At 53.9% G+C, this 20,255-nt stretch overlaps 1 protein-coding gene across 3 annotated transcripts in view; it reads left to right on the top strand.

Annotated features, from left to right (window-relative positions):
• Arhgef18 (Rho/Rac guanine nucleotide exchange factor 18) overlaps positions 1–20,255 on the top strand; it is a 77,942-nt gene that overhangs the window by 17,828 nt on the left and 39,859 nt on the right. For 2 of the 3 annotated variants that reach the window (XM_023705074.1, XM_023705073.1), the window contains exons 5-10: positions 1,966–2,095; positions 3,282–3,339; positions 3,604–3,648; positions 5,073–5,150; positions 5,797–5,899; positions 6,012–6,153. In XM_023705074.1, the coding sequence (XP_023560842.1) occupies positions 1,966–2,095; positions 3,282–3,339; positions 3,604–3,648; positions 5,073–5,150; positions 5,797–5,899; positions 6,012–6,153 (556 nt within the window). Of the gene's footprint in view, positions 1–1,965; positions 2,096–3,281; positions 3,340–3,603; positions 3,649–5,072; positions 5,151–5,796; positions 5,900–6,011; positions 6,154–13,501; positions 13,607–20,255 lie in introns of those variants that run through there. The other variant, XM_004644902.2, reaches the window with a different exon arrangement.

Below are 20,255 nucleotides of genomic sequence, written 5' to 3'. Positions count from 1 at the left end.
CATGGAAGTGTTACTATTTTTCTTTCTTTAGTGCTCCAGAGAGGGTTAGAGGTCAGACTGGACATGGCCTGCAATGACCAGCTGGGGCTGCAGGCTGATCCTTCTCCCAGGCCCTTCTCACCCACTTTTCAGGCAGGGGTGTCTTCAGCAGGGTCCACGTCTTCATTTCTCTCTACTGTCCCTGGGCCCTTCCAGCCTCAGAAAAGCTGCTCACCCTCAGGGGCCCCTGCAGATATGGGAGAACTGGGCAGAGAAGGTGGTGGAGGTGTCTGGGAACTCATTTGAGGATGGATGAGCACATGTGGGAGAACGAGAAACAATGACTTTTAACTTTCCTTCCTTTTAAACTCCAACCTACAAACCACCTTAAGTTAGGGCACTAACATTATTCAACAGATTTGTGTGGATTAAAGAAATTTATAAGCCCACCAAGGAAGATGGGGATTTCAAAACCCACTGTTTGTTACTTTTCTCTCATTGCTGGGACAAAATACAAGACACCCAAAATCAAAGAAAGAAAGGTTTATTTAGCTCACAGTGTGTGGAGGTTTCAGTCTGTGCTTGGCTGGCTCTAGAAGCCTGCTCCAATGGCTGCCTGAAGCTTTGGGAGGACAGCTAGACACAAACCATAACACCACCAGTGAGATCTGTTGCATCCTGATTCTGTGGCCTCAGAGAAGAGGAAGCAAAAAGGCAATTTTCCCCTCATTTATCATCATCATCATCATCATCATCATCATCATCATCATCATCATCATCATCACCACCACCACCACCACCACCACCATCAGTTTATTTGATACAGGGTCTCACTATGCAGTTTGGACTCATAGTAATCCTCCTGTCTCAGCCTCCCCAGTGCTGGGATTACATGTACTACCACCACTCCTGGGCCCAGGGCCAGCATGGCACGAGCTACTGGGGATCCAACTCAGGTCTTTGCACTTTCCAGGCAGGTGCTTAGACCACAAAGCCATCTCCCCAGTCCCTCCCCCTCATTCCAAACAAAATATTTTGGAGATGAAAGGGATTTCAGTGATGAATGGATTTTTTTTTTTGTTAATAGAAATTTAAAGGCTTACATTTTTTCTGTCTGAAGCTTGATGCAATATATTTATCTATTTTTTTGACAAACAATTCATAAATGGCTTTACTGAATTACCAAAAAAAAAAAAAAAAAAGGTTTGCTCGGCGCCTGACTCTGGAGCTCCATAGTGTGAGTCCTGCGTCTGGGCATCTGGAGACTGCGACAGCCTCTGTGCTGACAGAGCCGTAGGGTGGAGTAGGCGTCTCGTGGAGACAGGGAGCATGGGCAACTGTGACCCCGTCTCCCTCTGACTCTTCTTTTTTTGTATGTATTTAGTACCAAGTCTATAGGGTCTCACTACACAGATCTGACTCGTAGTGATCCTCCTATTTTCCGCCTCCCAAGTGCTGGGATTACAGGTGCATACCACCACACCCAGTCTCAATCACCGACTCAGTGCACCCTGGCGGCAGGCTCAGCACGGCATGCCTGGATCAAACCCAGGTTCCTGTGTCTGCCTAAGCAGGCGCTTTAATCTGCTGAGCTAATCTGGCTGGCCTCTGTCTCTTCTTAGCCATCAGGGGTAGCCCACCTTGATAACCGCATCTAATCCTAATCTGGGACGAGGTCTCAGGCTTGGAGGGCCAGGCTCTGTGTGTGGTTGGCGGGTCCTGGGCAGGGCATGTGCTGGATGCTGGGACTGGAATATCTCTGCCTGTGACCATGACCCACGGGAACCCTGTTCCTTCAGCTCTGCATGGGAAGCTCCAGCTGGCAGCCTACACTGGGGCTGGTGTGGCTGGAACCCAGGTCAGGGCTGGGGCTGGGGGGAAGCCTGTCTACCGGTTCTATGGATGTGTCCCTGGCCATGCTTGGCTGGGAGCCTCGGCCTGCAGCCCAGCCACCTCCTGGGCTCATGAGACACTTCTACACTGCAGGATGGCAGGATCCCCGAGAAGAGAGTGAGGTCCAGGTCGGCACCCCAGCAGGCCCAGCAGGCCCAGCAGGCCTACAAAGAGATCAGCTCCACTGAGCTCACCCCGAGCTCAGAAGCAGCGCCTGCACAAGGTAACCCAGGCTGGGAGTCCCCTCACTTCAAACAGGGCCTGGGAGTGGGGCAGACAGGAGGCCACCTGCTCTATAATTGTCACCTGATTGGGACCACAGCTGGGTCTCAGCAGGGGACAGTGCTGAAGGACTGACATGGGGTCCCCTGCTGAGTCCTGCAGATCCAGGGAAGAGAGGGAGCCTCCAGCCTCCGAGTGGCCCTAACTTCTCTCTGCTTCTGCCTCTGCCTCTTTCTCTCCCTTTTTATTTTCTTATTTTCCCCCCGTACTGGGGATTGAACCCAGGGTCTTTATACTGAGCTAAATCCCTAGCCCTTTTTATTTGTTTGTCTGTTCGTTTGAATTTTGAGACAGAGTCTTGCTAAGTAGTCCAGGCTGGGCTAGACTTTGCTGCCCTTCTGCTTTGGCCTCTCAGAGTACTGGGGCTCCAGACGTGCGCCCTGCTTCTCTCTTTTGCCTCCTCTTTGCTTCCAGATCCCTCTCCTGAGGGCTCGCACCTTTCCTGTGTCAGGCAGATGCTCTGTGTGACCTGACGTGGCCACTGGCTGGCAACTTCTGTGGCTTCCTCTCTATGAAGGGAGACTAGCCTGGCACGGTGTGCACACCTGTCACCCAGCACTCAGGAGGATGAGGAAGGAGGAGGCCATGAGTTGGAGGCCAGCCTAGGCTACCTAGTGGATTCTAGTCCAGCCTGGACTATAGAGTAAGACCCTGTCTCAAAAAAACAAAATGAAAAAGAAAAGCACAGTAGCTGGCCATGCACCAGTAGTGCATGCCTCTAGCTCCAGCTACTTGGGAGGCTGAGGCAGGGAGATTGCAAATTCCAGGGCAGCCTGGGCCATTTAGCAAGAGCCCTCAAAATGAAAAGGAGGGAGGACTAGGGATCTAGCTCAGGGTTGGAGCACTGCCCAGCTCAAGCCTCACCACTGTGAATTTATTCATTGATTGATTAGTTAATTGAGATTCTTAAAGACACAATCAGCATATCTCACTAGGACCACCGGGAGAGTCTCAGGTGTTCGTGATACACTGGGACAGCTCTGTGTCTGGCTCGGTCCTGTCCCCCATCTTGTCACCCAGGGTGATGGGGTCCTGCCTGGGAAGTGTCCATTCCTGCAGGGCACCAGGGAGGGCAGGTGCCAGGCTGGACCCTCACACCCATACCCCTAATCTGGGGCTGGTTCCAGGTCTCGAACCCCCAGAGCTGGAGAACCTAGAGAAGGACCACGTGGAGCCGGACCATGTGTGAGTGTCCCTGCCTCAGCGGGGCGGTGGCCAGGGGCAGGCGGGGAGGAACCCTGCTCACCGGGAGTGACCTGAAGTGACCCACCACCCTCCCACTCAGCCCCTGCAATGGGGCTCCTGCCCTTAACCTCTCCCCAGGAGGGCCCCAGAATGGGTCTCAGCACGGCACATGGATGTAGGTGGGGTCTCTGAGTGCTGCGCTCTTGGGGGCTCTGTCACTAACCTGGGCTCCTGGGTGTGGTCCTGGGCCCGCCTCTCCCACAGGCTGATCGTGCAGCAAGTGCTTCAGGAGCTTCGCCAGTACCACGGGTAAGCGGGTGGGGACGGGTGGGAGCGGTGGGCAATGCATCTGGGGACAGGTGCAAGGGCACAGGTCAAGGCCACCTGGGTCAGCCCTCGCCCTTCTAGTGTCTTCCCCAGGTCAAGGCCACCCGGGCCAGCCCTCGCCCTTCTAGTGTCTTCCCCAAAGAGTTAGAGCCAGTACAGTTCAGTGATCCCTGCCCACTCGCACTTCCAGCAGCGCCATGCCTGTAGCTAAATCTGGAAATGACCTACATGCCCGCCAGCATCCAAGTGAATGGACAAAGGAAATGCAAGTCACCCGTGTGGAGTACTACTGTGCAGTGAACAGGGATACACTTGAGCCATCTGTAGGAAAACGTGTGTTCCTTGAGACCATGATGCTAAATGACATAAAGCAGGCCCAAAAGCTCATGTATTGCATGGCTTCTCTTACGTGAGATGCCCAGGGTAGAAATAAAGGACAAAACGACAGCGGGCTCATAGGAAGTAGAGAGAGAGGACTCTCAGTGGGGAAGGGAATCAAGATGTGGGAGAGATGGGGGTGCCAGCTCACACCAGGGGTGCACACTACATAACACACTGGACTTGGAAAAATAAAAGTAAAAAGAGGACAGGTGTGGAAACAGGCAGAGGAGTGAGCAAATCTGGATACAGGCGTATGGGGAAAAACAGCTGTTGTGGGAACAGGTGAGGGGGAAGTGTGGGGCTGGTGTGAGCGGACAGGTGATGGCAGGTGAGCAGGGGATAGGTAAGGAGACAGGTGTGGGGCATCTGTGAGGGGACAGCTGTTTGGGGACAGGTGAGGACAGTTACTAGGGAACAGCTGTGAGGGGACAGGTGAGAGAACAGCTATAGGAGACAGCTGTGAAGGGACAGGTGTGGACAGTTCCTAGGGGACAGCTGTGAGGGGACAGGTGAGAGGATAACTACTAGGGTCAGCTGTGAGGGGACAGCTGCTTGGCAACAGGTGAGGACAGTTACTAGGGGACAGCTATGAGGGAACAAGTGAGAAGAGACAGGTGTGAGGAGACAGGTGTAAGGGGACAGCTGTGAGGGGACAGCTGTGAAGTGACAGCTACTAGGGGACAGCTGCGAGGGGACAAGTGTAAGAACAGCTGGGGAGTAGCAGCAGGGGCAGGCATAAGGAGGACCAGTCTCGATGGCAGAGAGGAGGTGCAGGAGTGGGGACAACAGGGCCAAGACCGGGGAGAAGCAGCTGCCACCTTGGGCTGTGGACGCCTCTGAACAATGAGAGAGGTCGCCCCTTTTTCCCAAACGCCGCCGCTCGCCGGGCAGCGTCCCTAGGCGTGGGCTTTGTGAGGCCAGGCTGCCACGGCGGCCGAGTCCTCCGGCGGGTCCGGGGTGTGTCCCATGCGGGGAACGTGGGCCCAGAGCTGTGGCCAGCTTCTGACCACACGTCCGCCCCGCAGGGCCCGGCAGAGGGCGCGCCTGGCCGCCAGCCCCGGAGCAGCCACCGCCAGCCTCACCTGGTTTGAGTTCCTGTCCGAGTGAGTGAGCCAGCGCGCGTAGCCGTCCTGCCCCGACTTCATCCTCTAAGTGACGGGCACCTTGCGCGGGCGCGACCAGGACTGGCCGCAGAAGAAGGGGCAGAGTGGAGCGGAGGCCTCTGGCCTCCCTCAGTTACTCATTCAACAGACATTCCTGGCTGTTAGCTGTGGTGCAGCAGCTGCATGGACTGGAGGGAAGGAGTCTCTCCCTGCAGGGAAGACTCTGCCAGGCCTGGCTGGCTGTCGCTCCCCGGTTCTATACATTTTTGTGAAATGAGTCCTTAATCCCTACGTGGAAGCCAGACATACAAGTGGGCGGAGCCCAAGAGCTGATCAGACCTGGGTCTGGGTGGAGAGGGGACTCAGAGGCCGAGGTCGGGGCAGGAGCGGAATTCCAGCTCTCTTTGGAACCTCGCACTTGAACCCAGGCCCTGCTGGAAAGCCAGGCCCTCAGCTTCCCTCTGCTCCCGGAACTTCGCAGACATCTTTGAACGTTTATTGAGTGACTATGGGAGGGAGGGAGACAAAGGGGGGAAGTGGGGAGTCAGCGGCCACAGAAAGGATAAGTATTAGGAGGCCTGACGTCCCTGCTGGGTCTGGGGGCAACTTCCCGCTGTGCGGGCCATCCTATCCTTCCACCCTCTAGGAGCGAGGATGGGGCCCTCAAGAATGAGAAGACTGACAAGAGCACCAGGGTGAAGCGGAGTCTGAGCTCCCTCCGCAGCCGGGTCACCAGGCAGAAGGAGAAGGTGCGGCTGAGCTGGGGGAGCGACTGGGGGCCCCCACTTCCTTGGAGCTCCGGGGCTCAGGCCAGGGCCACCCCACTGCAGAGGGTGCTCTGACCCCCAGCCATCTCTGCAGGGGAAGAGCCCGGCACAGCTGAAGGACAAGGCCCTGGACAGCAGGGACAGGGGGGAGTGTGTCCACGGGCACCAGCTGCCGCGGGGGACCTTCGCAGGCCACTCCAGCTGCCCGTTGTGCAGCAAGCCCTGCCTGCACCCTGGTGAGTCCCGCGCCCCCATCTGCCCACCCCTCGCTCTCCTCTGCTTCCTCGCCGGCCTCTGGTGTAAATCCGGGTTCCATTTCTTCTTTCCCTCTGGAGACAGCCCCAAGGGGGCTGTGATCTTCCCTCTGCGATCACCCCCTTGGGGCTGTCCCCAGAGGGAAGCAGGGATCGGTCACCAGGGACAGGGGCTCTGGGGTGATCTCAGAACTGCAGGGACTTGGTGGTGTTCGGTTAGGGACCCACCCTGCCCCAGTGTGATGTCGTCTCTAAGTACATCTGCCACAATCTTATTTCCTAATAAGGTGACTCTGAGCTATGGGGAGGGAGGTCGGGACCGTGAGGACGTGAGAATGGCAGGAGGCAGTGGCATCCTTACCAGGCGCAATCCCTCCCGCAGGGCTCTCTGAGGCTGTGGGGTAGAAATGGCAGGGGTCTCTGCTTGGAAGGCTGCACTAAGAAGCACGGTGCAGAGGTGCACGCCTGTGATCACAGCACTGGGGGGACCGAGGCAGGAGGATCCTGTGGAGGCTGCCCAGATGCCACAGGCTGTCCGTCAGGGTGCCTGGCTCCTGCCCATTAGAGACACCAGTAGCACCCACCTCACCTCGAGTGCTAAAAGCTAAATATGACTCAAGGCGAGGTATGGTGGTGTGTACTGGGAATCCCAGCTACTACTCAGGAGGCTGAGTTGAAAAGATTACAAGTTTGGGGCCAGCCGATGAAATGTAGCTGGACTCTGTCTTAAATAACATAAGATGGGCTGGAGTGTAGTTCAGCAATGGAATGCTTGCCCACTATGCCCAAGGCACTAGGTTCAGGGCTCACTACTGCAGAGAAATGGTTTCAAGACATTACCAGATGTCTCCAGCCAGGTGCAGAGCTGGCCCGTGAGACCCTATGGGCTAACAAGATGGGCACTTTGCCCAGGGTGGCCTAAATGTCAGTGTAGGGACAGCGACATCTCCACCCACAGTGACTGCATGGGCACTTGGGCGGCTGTTGTGTTGCGCAGCGCCATGGTTTGCCATGGGAAGCTTTCCGTTTCGGCTGGCATCCCTTCCTCTCCTGCCAGCTCTGCTGGGTCGGTCTTGGGTGCCGAAACTCAGCAGCAGGCAGGAAGAGTCAGAGAAGCAGGCCAGTGGCTGCCTGCTCAGAGCCTGTCCCCAAAGCCTGCTCCCAAGGGAGGGCCCTCGGCCGAACAGTACCAGCAGAGTGAAACCCTTACTCTTAACCTCACTGCAGCCTCCTGGCCTACCAGCCTATTTTCATTTCTCTTTCTTCTTTTCAAAAAGAGACTGAGGTCTTTAAACCCCTGTTTCCTATCTCCAAAGGATCTGGACCAGAGGGTGCTCGAACCTGCACCCTCATCATTACCTAGGGGTTCAGGAGTGCCTGATCCCAGGCCCCGCTCTACATGGGCTGCAAGAGAATTTTCTGGACCTGTGGGCCTGCGCCGGTCATCCCAGCGCTCCTAGGAGCCTGAGGCAGGAGCGCCAAGAGTTCTAGATGAGCTTGGACAGCTAGGTGAGGCTAGGTCTCAAAAGAAAAAGGGTTGGGATGAAGTGGAGCACTCCCTGGGCTCAGGCTTCTGTCACACACACACACACACACACACACACACACACACACAGCTATTTGTTTGGGTTTGGGTTATGGCCTGCAAGCTAAGAATTAGTTTGAAAAATTGTACAGGGTTGAAAACCAATGTTTTGGGTCAGAGACACACAAGTGTGTGGCCCAGGTCTTGCCAGAGCACAGTTTGCAGGTAACAGTGGCTGAGTAGCGTAGTCTGCAGCCTCCAGGAATATTTACTACAGGCCCTTAACAGAAAGGATCTGCTTATCTCTCCACGGGGCTATCCAGAAGCAGGAAAGCAGCCCCAGGGGCTGGTCGGGCAGCCTGCCACACACCAACAGAGCCCTCACAGGCAGCCTGAGAGACAAGGGTCCCAGCAGCATCTGGTTTCCTGAAGGTTCCAGCAATCCCAGAAATCTCGTTCAGATTAAGAAGAATAATAGGTGGGCTGGTGAGATGGCTCAGTGGTCTAAAGCACCTACTTAGAACAAGCTTAGCAAAGCACAGGGACTGCGGTTCAATCCCCCAGCACCACATGCCAGCCAGCCCTGCCCCCTGGTGGGCTGAGCTGGCCACACGCACACACAGACACACACAGACACACACACACACACACACACACATACACATAAATAAAATTTTAAAAAAAAAGAAGAAGAAGAATAGGTAGCATCACTCTTCACGGGCCTTATCCTGCTTTTTTTTTTTTTTTAATGAATTTAATACAGGGTCTACAGGGTCTCACTACAGAGATCCAACTCATAGTGCTCCTCTTGTTTTCAGCCTCCCAGGTGCTGGGATTACAAGCACGCGCCATCACACCCTGTCTCAATCGCTGTCTCATCAAGTCCCGGGGCGGGGCCAGCATAACATGCCAGGAGATCGAACCCCAGTCCCTGCAAACCCTGGTCTCTGCAACTGCCTAAGCAGGTGCTTTAATCCGCTGAGCCATCTGGCCGGCCCTCCTAACGGATTCTTTGCTGCCCCTTACATCAGGGCCATAGGACGGCCACTCCATGCCATACTTCTATCCCTCAGCCTAAGGAAACTGAGGCCCAATGACTTTTTTTTCCCTCCGTGACAGGGCCACGCTGTGTTGCCCAGTCTGGCCTTAAAGTCAGACCCCAGCAGTGTGCTCTTCCTGCCTCTGTCTCCCGTAACTCACCAGCATCTCCACTAGAGAGTCTCACCCACTCAGGGACCGAACCCAAAGCCTGAGCCCCTTGTGAGCATCCACTGCCATGATGCATTTAGTTTTCTAAAGCATCCTTTTATTTTTAGATCACTAGAAAAGTTCAAAGAAAGAGGTGTCCCTCTAAATCCTCTACCCAGCTTCTCCACATATTAACATCTTGTTCCATATTTGATCTTATCTTTTCCAAATATCTTTTTAAAAATTAGTACATTTTTGTGATTTGTATTAGGTACATTCATCATGGGGAATTGGTTTTTGTTTTGTGTCTTTTGAGACAGGATCTCACTGTGTAGCCCAAACTGGCCCCAGACTCAAGGAGATCCTCCTGCCTCTGCCTCCTGAGTGCTGGGAGTACAGGCACATACCACCGTGTCCAGCTGCAAACTAATCTCTTCATGCATTTCGCTTCCCCTCCCCACCCACTCCCTCTGAGAGCCAACTTGGATTCATTAATCCTTTGAATGTGTTTTTAGCCTCAAATTCACTCATTCCCACCCTGCTCTTTATCATTTCTTTCCTTCTATTTGTTTCAGGCTTGCACTGTTCTTGTCTCCTAGGACCTTGAGGTGCGTCGTTAGAATATGTACTCGCGATCCTGTTGTTTTCATGTGGTATATACAGCTGTAACCTTTTCTCTTAGAGTTGCTTTCCTAGTGTCCCATAAAAATGATTTGGGATGTGGTGCTGTCACCAGCACCTCACGCTGGGAAGCCTTTTGTTTCTTCCTGGACTTCCGGCATCCACTGGTGACTCAATCATTTAGCCTCCGTCCACATCTCAATATCGTACACCACTCTGGTCCGTCGACTCGGTGTAAGAACCAACACGTGTTCAGTGCTCTTCCCAAACCTTGGGCTTTATTGGAGGATTGTTGCTTGTTTCTCAGTGGACCCAATTCAACATACTGTGTTCCTAATAGAACCCTCTGCCTGCAAGGGTCTCCCCATCTTCTTTTATTAAGAGGTACCAGCCTGGCTCTGGTACCACACCCCACCAGTCTGGGTTTGTCTGGCATCCGGCCGTGGTCAGATGGGGCACTGGGCTTTGAGGCCTTCTTGTCTTGCTGGGGTACAGGCTGTGATGCTGATCTTAACCTCCTGCTTCCAGCGCCATATCCCAGGTTACTCCTTTTTTTCTTCTCCTTCTTTTCCTATTCTTTGCTTTGGAAGTGGATGATGACGTTTAGCCCACCCATGGGGTAGAGGGAACGGAGCTCTTCCTACTGAAGACCGACCAGGTGGATGAGCACTGGGAATGGAACACTTTGATCTCTGGCCTCCTGGGAGACCTGGAAAGACTGCATTTGTGTAAAAGAACCCAAGTGGGCAGCATTTCGTGTGGTCCCCGGTGCAGGGCGCAGAGCTGCGGGACTGAGTGTCACCTTTCCCACCTTCCCCTCCCTTTCTCCTTTCTGCCATCACCATCAGCACCTGTGGTCCAAGGCCTTTCCTCCTGCAGGAGGCCTGGCCAGCATTTAGATCACAGCCTCAGCCCTGCACTGTAAGCATGGCCCCATCACACCCCTGTCGGGACGCAGGTGGCACCCAAAGACCTGTGTCACCTTCCCAACAGGCTGACCACAGGCACTCCGGCGCAGGCTTCACTGTCTTAGGCCCCGGAGGGGTATCAGAAGCCAGACAATGCTGTCTGGCTCTTGAACCTTTGGGGCACGAGGCACGAGTGGGAGACAGTTTCCCCGCGAATGAGGGATGCGGTGGTGGTGGTCCAGGGCTATCCAGCTGTGTTGCAGAGCTGTCCGGGTATATCTACCTGTGTCACAGAGCTGTGAACACCAGGGAAGTTTCCTCACTCACCTTCTGTGGTTCAGCCAGCCTGTCTGTGGCCTGGGGTTGGGACTCCTGCTGTAGCAGAACAGGCCCAGCAGCATGTTAAACAAACAAGAACAGGCCGGCCCCAGGTAATGGCCTCTCTCCTACCACTTCGCCACCCCAGGCTCTGTGAGCTGGCCACTGTCAAGTCCTCTGGCTGCCAGGGTCAGACCTCACGGGTGCCTTGGCCCCCAGGGCCATCCCGCAGCTTCCTCTTCCACCTCTTCCTGAGCCCTTCACCCCAGCTCCCCCAGCAGGCCTGAGTAAGGGTATACGACCCACTATCTGAGTGTCAAAGAAGCCAGTCTCTGTCAGCTGGGGGCCATTAAGCCCTGAAGCGGGATATTTTGGTAGTGCCTGAAGCATTTTTGGAGGGATAAGAGATGAAAGATATTCTCCTTTCTGGTAGGCTCCTTGAGCAAGTTGTTTCTATATTTAGGGGGACAATAGTGTCAACCTGAAGGTTTCTATGACTTTCGTTGGCTTTAGACACAAGGTCCATCTACTCTTCCTGATTAAACTCTTCAACTGCTCCCCATTGCCTGTGACATAAAACGCAAAAGACAGCTGGGTGCAGTGGTGCATGCCTATCATCCCAGCACTCAGGAGGCTGAGGCAGGAGGACTGTTGGCATTTGGAGACCAGCCTGGGCTCAGGGCCAGCCTGAACTGCATAGCAAGCCCTTGCCTCAAAAATAATAATGATGGCCAGATAGCTCAGCGGACTAAAGCGCCTGGCCTGCTTAGGCACTGCACAGCGGCAGGGGTTTGATCCCTGGCAAGCCATGACCCTGGGGCACACCGAGACAGCAATTGAGATTGGGCGTGGTGGCGGATGCCTATAATCCCAAGGCTTGGGAGGCTGAAAACAGGAGAATCCCTGTGAGTCCGATCTATGCAGTGAGACCCCGTAGACCCTGCAGACCCTGCACCGAGTACATAAAAGATGATGAGGATGACGATAAATAAAATGCAAATGCCACGGTGATTCAGAAAAGGAACATTTCCCCATGCCGTGAGCCCTCTGAGCACCTGTGTCGTGACTGCTGACATCCTGAGTTGGGGAGTCTGATGTACCTGCATATTTCTGGAATCCTTAGATAAGCTCCCTCTTTTTTAAAAATCTATTTTGATTGATTGATTTGGTACAGGGTCTTGCTACACAGCTCAGTCTCATAGCGATCTTCCTTCTATCTCAGCCTCCCCAGAGCTGGATTACAGGTGTGCCCCACCATGCCCGGTTGGAGTGGCTGGCATGGCATGAGGTACTGGCGATCGAACCTGGGTCCTTGTGCTTGCTAGGCAAGTGCTTAGACTGCTGAGCTATCTCCCTAGCACCATGCTCCCTCTTGACCATGAAGGTTAGATTTAAATTTTTCACAAGGAGTCTCTTGGGGGACCCCCACCCAGGGCATTTGACTTAAGATTCTTGCCAACATGCTGTTCCTGTGTTGAAGGGGATTTGTAGACTCTTTGATCAATGTGGACTTCGCCTAGCTGCCTGCTGGTTTTGTCCAACACCCCCGCATTTGGGCCACCTGGGCTGGACCTCCAGTTCCCGGCAGAATAGTGTGATGTCACCTGGGGGTGAGGAACTGAGCATCCGTGTCAGAGCAGCATGTGCTGTGTCTGCAGGTGTCCCTGAACAGCACCTGTGTGGCGTATGGGGGAGGCTCTCCGGCGTGCTTTGCAGACTCAGAACATTTGCTTGCTGTATCTGACCGTAGCTGAACTACACGTCTGCTCTGCCCCACATGGAAGTTCCCACAGAGGGCCGTGGAAAAGCTTGTTTGTGGCTACGTGATGGCTTCTATGGGAGTGCCTGGTGCTTTGGGATATTTGGCATCCTTCTCAGATCCTTGAAGTCTGGGTGTTTGGTGTGTTTGGAGGCCGTTTTGAGTATTCATTGGTACCTGTCCTGGTGTCTATGTGTTTGGAATGTCTGATGGCCAAAAATTGGGGTGCCTGAGGCCACTTGAGAGGTACATGACTCACTTTTACCCACCTTCCTGTAATCTGTGCCACCCTTTAGCGAGGCCCCGCCCCCTCCGATTCTCTGCCACCAGCCGCATCTCCCATGGGTGCCCAACTCTGGCAAGGCTGCCGGTGCCTGCTGACGTTCCTTTGTCCCACCCCTCCCTGTGTCCTCCAATACTGCCCTCTGCTGTCCCCTCAGAATCCTCTCGTTAGGACTGCTTCTCACCCAGAACCCTGCTGACCCTACGAGACACCCATCACTTCACTGTCTCCCTCCCCAACTCCAAGGATACCTCAGGTCCGCACTTTGGGGTCCCTAGGTACCCCATACCACTGATACCTCAGGACTCCAGGAGACATCCTCCAGACACACTGATCTCTGACGATCTCAACCCTGCCGCCCCTTGGAACTCCTTCCCCAGCTGCACGAATCACCTGCTCACCCCACAAATGCCCTTCACCCCATTACTCCACCCCAGGTGCCGCCCATCTTCACTGACAGCCAAGATCCTGTGGACTCATTTAAAATTCCCTTCAAACCCACTCGCCCCTTCAAGCCCACTCGCCCGTCCCTCGCCTTCACAATTCCCTGTCCTTGCGCTCCTGAACTGCGCAATGACCACTCAACTTCCCCACAGCTCCGGACCCAGCCTAAGGACAAGTCCCAGGTGCAAGAGCCGGCCCGCCATCGTGCACGCCCCCTTCCGGGCCACGCCTCTCGGGCGGGGCTGCGCGTGCGCGCTCGCCTCCGAGGGCCTCCCGCTTCCGGCTCTGCGCTGCGGGCGTCTGTGTATCCGCGGAGGCCGGGCTGGAGGTGGCGACGCGAGAGTAGAGGTGCAGCGAGCGGAGAGCAGTCTGCAGGGGATCCGGCCGAGGTGAGGGAGGCGGGGCAGCCCCGAAAACAACGGGCCGAGGAGGGAGGCCACAGTGGCTCACGGGCGGTGCTGGTGCACGGAGCCCCCAGCAGCTGCCCCAGGCCTCCCGCCAAGGGCCTGGCTGGAGTGCTCCAGGCAGGTGGATGGAGCTCGGGTTCAGGCTGCCCCTTGAATGCATGGGGCTGTGGTGGCCGAAGAAGGCTGCAGAGGTGCAGAGGAGCCCTCCAAGCCGCCCCGATCGCTCACCAGCCCCTGGGCACCGCAGCTCCCTTCCCGAGGAGGGGAGAAGGTCACACCCGCTGCAGCCTGTGCATGATGGTTCAGGGGCCTGGGGCAGTACCAGGGCTGGCGTGATGCACCCAGCGACCAGCCCCGTAACGCTGGAGGCCGCCCAGGGGGCTACAGACCGCGCGGAGCAGGTGTCCCTCCTGCCCGGAGCGCCCTGTCGGACGGACATAGAACTCTGCCAAGTGGGCGTGCGGTGGCGCTTCCTGTCTCCTCTCCAGGCTTTCTTCATGATCTCCGCGCGCCCAGCGCAGTTATTTGAGGCCTTGGGCTTTGCGTGTTTTGTTGGGATGATTTTTAAAGATAATCCAGGTGAATGATTAACCCCAGGGCAATAACGTCCACAGCGTAGTCTTGAGAGGCACACGTCGGACCTGGCTTCCTATCTCAGGTCTACCACCTAGTAGCGTTGTAATCTCGCCCGGTCTGTATCCTCCTCATCAAAATGGGAATAAGGTTTGGTTGGGGGATTCGGCGCGACGAAGTAAGTGTCTGGTATATAGCGAATGCTCAATAAATGTTGCATAATCCCTGCCTATGGACCTGCGCCTCTGTGTTTTTAGGTTGACATTCCAAGTAATAAAGAGGCCAGGAATTTGAGCCTATCGGTTGTTGTTTGCACTAGGTCAGGGTTTAACGTTTGTCAATCGCTTGCTGTTCCTGTGGGTCACTAAGCCCTTCCGAGGAAAAAGAAATAGAAAAGACGCTTGTTCTAGAGCCAGTAAACTGAAGGCTGGCTGGCTTGCTTGCTTTTTTTCTTTTTTTTTTCCTCTTCCCTGTACTGGCACTTGAACTCACGACCTCAAGCTTGCCAGGCAGGGCTGGTACTGTTGAGCTATATCCCTGGCCCATTACTTTTATTCTTGTAAGCACAGTTTATTTTGATTTGGCATACTTTGTTTCCTTTTCATTTACTCTATTTATTTACTTTTTGTGGTGCCAATGATCAAACTGAGGGCGTCCTGTGTGGGCCACAAGTGCTCTGCCACCACTGTGCTATGTTCCCAGTCCCTTATTTCATTTTAAAATGCCCACAGTTAGGCATGGAAAAAAAAAAAGATGCCCTGGTTTTTTTTTTTTTTTTTTTTTTTTTTTCCTTCCTCGAATGCCTTCAGGGCACTTTTGGCCAGCGGGAGAGTTGTGAGGTTCGAACTCCAGGAACCTGAGGCTGACAGCTTTGTGGAAGCAGCCACTGAAAGGACTGAGCTAGGGCCAGGCCCCCTGGTTCTTTCTATTGCTGTCTCAAGAGGACTGGAGGATGCCCCCCCCCCCATTGAAGTAGAGCCTCCATTGTTTCTTGCATAGCTGTGGTACAATTTTCATTCTTGTCACATAGTAGCAATTACAGCTTTAAGGCTCCTGCTATGCCTGTTGTCCCCAGCTCCCAGGACTAGGGCTGTGGTAACCGGCTGTACCTCCCTGCTTGTTTACCTACCACATGTTTAGCATACTTCTCATCTTGTGGCAAGCTAGTGTTAGCTTTCCTATCCCAGGTCATTTTTCTGTTTCTTCAAACTCCATCCGTGGCTTTGGGAATATTCTCACCTCCACCTATCTTAATCATTTAAACCCAAAGACCTTTGTTAAGTCTAGCCCGTTTCTTCAGTGCTCCTTGGAGTAAACTGTGCATGTACACACCCAGTGTTCTAGGCCTGCTGAACTTGGAAAACCTCCCCCAGGGGCAAAACAACTCCAGTTGCAGCTCTAGAGTGGCCCGAAAGAATTTTTTTGGAGGAGGAATGCAGCTGACAGGAGGAGAGGAAAGCCAGTCAAAATAATGTCCTCCCTGAGATCTCAGCAAATCAGCCCCTGCAGCTGTGTGCTCCTGTGTGGTTGTTCAAGTTAGTTTTGTGCAAATTCCGCCTGCTGGTTTCTTTTTGTGCACATGGGCAACAGAGTTTCGCTGAGGTATAAAGTTGTAGCTGCTTTTCTTCAAAGTGCCAAATACAACTGATTTATGATAATATTCTGGAAAAAGATTATAGAATGCCAGTCTCTGAGAGTATATATTTAACACATGGTAGATAGGTAGTTTAAAGTTTGGTCACTATTTTCCTTCTTCTTCTTTTTTTTTTTTTTTTTTTTTTTTTTTTTTTGCTCCGAATGCCTTCAAGGCATGACTGGCTGGCTTGACTTGTGGAGATTGAACCACAGCAACCTGAGCCTGACGGCTTTGTTGAAGCAGCCACTTAAAGAACTGAGCTAAGGGGCAGGCCCCCAATTTTATGCATTTTATAAAGGGTCTCACTACACAGCCCCAGTGCTGGGATCACAGGTATATGCCACCATGTTCAGATTCATTCACTGGCTCATGGCGCCCCAGGGGTGGGTCTGGTGCAGCATGGGGAACCGGGGATCAAACCCTGGTCCCTGCGCTTGCCAAAGCGGGCACTTAGTCCTCTGAGATATCTCGCTGGCTCATTATTTTCGTAATGTAAAAGCTTCAATGGGGTAAAATTTGTGTACCATAAAATTCACCTTTTAAAAATGTGTTGTTTGGCTTGGCATGGTGGCACAAGCCTGTAGACCCAGCAGGTGGGAGGCCGAGGCAGGAGGATCACCATAAGTGCCGCTCAGTGATTTTGAGTATATTTCATAGATCTGTTCAGCCCTCACCAGTATAAAATTCCAGAATATTTTATCAGCTCATCATTTTTAGGCCAGTGGAGGGCAGGGTCTCGCTCTGTAGTTCAGGCTGGCCTTGAACTCTACTGAAGACCTGTTGAGTTTGTACTGTCCTAAGGTTAGAAATCCTAAGTCAGACCACTGCAAGTCAGGGTCACCTCTACACAAGTGTTCCCCCACCGTGAGACCTCCCCACCTTCCTGTGCTGTTTGCATACAGTAATGCCTATGTGAATCTCTTTCCTCCCGAAACTCACCCACGCCAATGACGAGCCCAGAAAATAGTCTAGAATCGGACGCTAGCACCAGTTGTGTAACTTGGTGAGATGTCCCGAAATGAGAGACCTCCCTGGTGGTCATCGCGGCTGGATACAGGAAGTGTGGCCCATCCCCACCGCAGAGCGTCCAGCGGTGGAAGGAATGGAGCTCTGAAGCTCAGACAGGACTGTGGGTGTGGCAGGCATGCTGGAAGAAGCAACCCCCCCCCCCAGCAAGTCACAGAGACAGAAAGGGGACCTTTGTCAGTGTCTGGAGGAGGATGGGATGGTGGACACTGCCAGGTCATAGAGTTTCTCTTTGGTGTGACAGATGACAGTGGTGGACACACAGTGCTGCTGAACAGCAGTGGGAAGAGAGCTAGAAGCCCAACGCAGAGGGCTTTGGCTCGGGGGCAGAATTTTAAGGAATAATTTGAGACCTAGTAGCCTGAAGGTCCAGAGGTGAAGAAAGCTACAAGAACCCTGAAGCAAAAAGAACTGAACTGGGTCAGCTCTATGGCGATGCAGGGTGGGTTGTGTCACCTTCAGATTAACCTACTGCTCTGTGTCAGGTGCTGTGCCCAAGCTCTGCAGATCAAGTCGAGGATAGACCTAGGTCCCCGGGGTAGGGAGAGGTCACCCAGCTCCATGGCTATGCCTGTCGGGAGCACCATGGGTCCCTCATGCTCCAGCAGCTGCTTGGTTGATGGGGAGCAGGAGGTGCAAAGGCTCAAGGTGGGGAACAGCCAGTGACTAGTCAGATACCGTGGAGGTCGACGTGTTACCCTCAAGGAGATCATGGCTGTGTCCCTCAGGAGTGGAGTATGGCTCAGCTGGGGACAAGAAGACCTCTTGGGAATGGTCTGTGACAAAGCCAAGACTCTATGGACAGAAGACAGAATTCAGATCTGTGTGAAGGAAAATGTGCTGGGTCTTAGGTGACAAAGTGGGGAAGGCAGCATTCTCCATGGCTACAGGACAGGAGATTCAGTAACCAGGTGGATGCAGGAGTAAGACCAGAAGTCGGTGGCTATACAGTCCTTCCAAGATGACACGTGTACCCTGCAGCCTGTAGATGCCACCATCTGTGGGTTTGAATCACTTGGCCCCACCTCTGACCTACAGCCTGTGCAGGGGAGATGAAATGTCCTGGCACCATGGAGGAGGAAGGTCTTGGAATGGGGGTGGTCCTGGTGGCTGGGGGCCCAGTGTCATCACAGGGGTCTTTAGCAGAGGGCAGCAGAGGGTCTGAAAGAGACTGGAAGGTGTTGTGCCCTTGGCCCTGAGGGTGCAGGAGAGGACCAAGGGATGGGTGGCCAGGCCGAAAACTGGGGAAGAGTTGGGTTGGCAACTCAGGCCTGTCCTCCCAGCACTCCTGGAGGCTGAGGCAGGAGGACTGCGCATTTAAGTCCCACTTGAGCGGATGAGACTCTCAAAAAAAAAAACAACAAAAAAGGGGGGGGGGAAGAGATGTAGCTCAGGGTACCAGTACTAAAAAGAGAAAAGAAAGGGGAGGTGAAAGAAAAGGACAATGGGACATAGATTCTCCTCCTCCAGAAGGAGCCAGCCCAGCCACACCTTGAATATTTGTTTAGAGCAGCCACAACCAACTCAGGCAACCAGTTGTGTTCCCCTGAACTTGAAAGGAAAGTTGCAGCTTGACCAGGGGCCCCCACACCCGCCCTCTCTCCTGCGCAGTGGCCTCCAGTGCCCCGGGCTTCACAGCACTTTGGCTCCCGCTGGCCCGCAGGCCCCTCTCTCCGCCTTCTGACCCAGCCTGGCCTCGGCTCCTCCCCTGGAAGCCTGAGGCTCAATGTGAGAGTGGGGCTCAGGGTGGGCTGTGACTGCCGGTGGGGTGAGGCTCAACTTCAGCACCTGTAAAATGAGAAATGTAGCAGCACTCCTTACTGCCTGGGGGAACTTAGGGCAGTGGAGTGCCCAGCGGGGTCGGGGCTTGGTGTGTTTGTTCGTTTGCTCATTCACTCATTCATGCATTCACTTGACAGCCCCTGCTATATCATAGGGGAGCAGTCGTGAACACAGATTGGCATGGCGTGGCGTGGTGTGGCATGGTGTGGTTTGAGATAGGGTCTCCTTATGCAGTTCAGGCTGGCTCTAAACCCACTATGTAGCAAAGGGCAGTCTTGAACTCACGGTGATCCTCCTGCCTCAGCTTCTCAAGGGCTGGGACCACACTGGGCTGGCTTCTATACCACGAAGTGTACCTTTGTTCAGGCTTGTCCACACCTGAGCTTAAGAGTAACAGCATGAACACTGAAGGAGTGGTGACAGGGACCAGAGGGCACACAGCTGCCTCGCAGCATGCAGTTGACCCAACCTTGTGTCTCGTGCTCCTCTGTCTTGCTCTGGGCAGGCTGGAGAGTTCGCTCCTGGCTGAAGGGTTCTCACAGCCTGGAACCTTCAGTGCTATAAATGTATCCTCAGTCTCTGACAGCCAGCTAATCTCAAGTCTGAAAGCTGCTCAGATGACATCCAAAGGCCTTAGATGATCCAATAAGGAGAACACCGTGTATCTCCATCTCACAGATTTTAAAAACCAGAGCGTCTTCCCCTGGGTTGGGAAGGTTGTCCTGGTAGGTAACTCCGTAGGCAGGGCCATCTGGACTCTACCACAGCCATCTCGGCCAGAGAGGTTTCATTTTGTCCATGGCTATCATGAAAGCAAAGTTTTTGCACAATTTTGACCCATGCAGCACCCTTACAATAATGGGTTTCACCCAGCAGTTCTTTTCTTTATCACACACAACAGACCGATGCCTTCCATTCTATTTTGTGGAAAATGGTTTCTACTACTTAATAATGAGTCCTAGACCACCAGGCCCCAGCACCACCTTGGGGTCCCACCCATCCTGGAGGACAAGGTTCATGACAGATGCCATGCTCGGTTACAGGGTCCGTGGAGTCTCAGGCCACGTGGCCCCTGGCATCTGTGGCACCTAGGTCCTTGGCATCACAGTGTGTCCTGGTGGGAGTGTGGGGCAGGGCTGGCTGCTCTCCTCGCTGCAGCCAATGAATGTAAATAGGGGACAGCTGGGGTGTCTCAGCACCCCTTTCGGCAATCACACTCCCTCCTGCTGGGCCCTGTCTCCAAAAGGGTCCATCACTTCCAGTGGTGTCACAAGCTGGGGACCCAGTCTTCAGTATGTGGGCCAGTGGGGGACCCTCAAATCCAGGCTGTGTGGCGTGCGGTGGTGCAGCCCATAATCCCAACTCTGGAGGCTGAGGCAGGAGGAGTACTGCAAGTTCGAAGTCGACCCTGGCTGTGTAGCAAGTTCAGGGCCAGCCTGGACTGTGTAGCCAGTTCCTGTCTCAAAACTTAAGAAATCTGTATTACAGCAGTTCTTGAGAAGACTGAAATCAAGATGTCTGTAAAATTGAGCTAACTTGAAGGTGTTAGGGAAGAATTATTTCTGGTCTCTTCCTGGCCTCTTCTGGCTTCTAGAAGGTGCCCCAGACATCCCT

This window comes from Octodon degus, unplaced genomic scaffold (assembly GCF_000260255.1).
Source record: "Octodon degus isolate 3935 unplaced genomic scaffold, OctDeg1.0 scaffold00214, whole genome shotgun sequence".
Lineage (NCBI taxonomy): Eukaryota > Metazoa > Chordata > Mammalia > Rodentia > Octodontidae > Octodon > Octodon degus.
The sequence above is the reverse complement of the archived record's forward strand: the minus strand, read 5'-3'. Positions and strand labels throughout refer to the sequence as shown.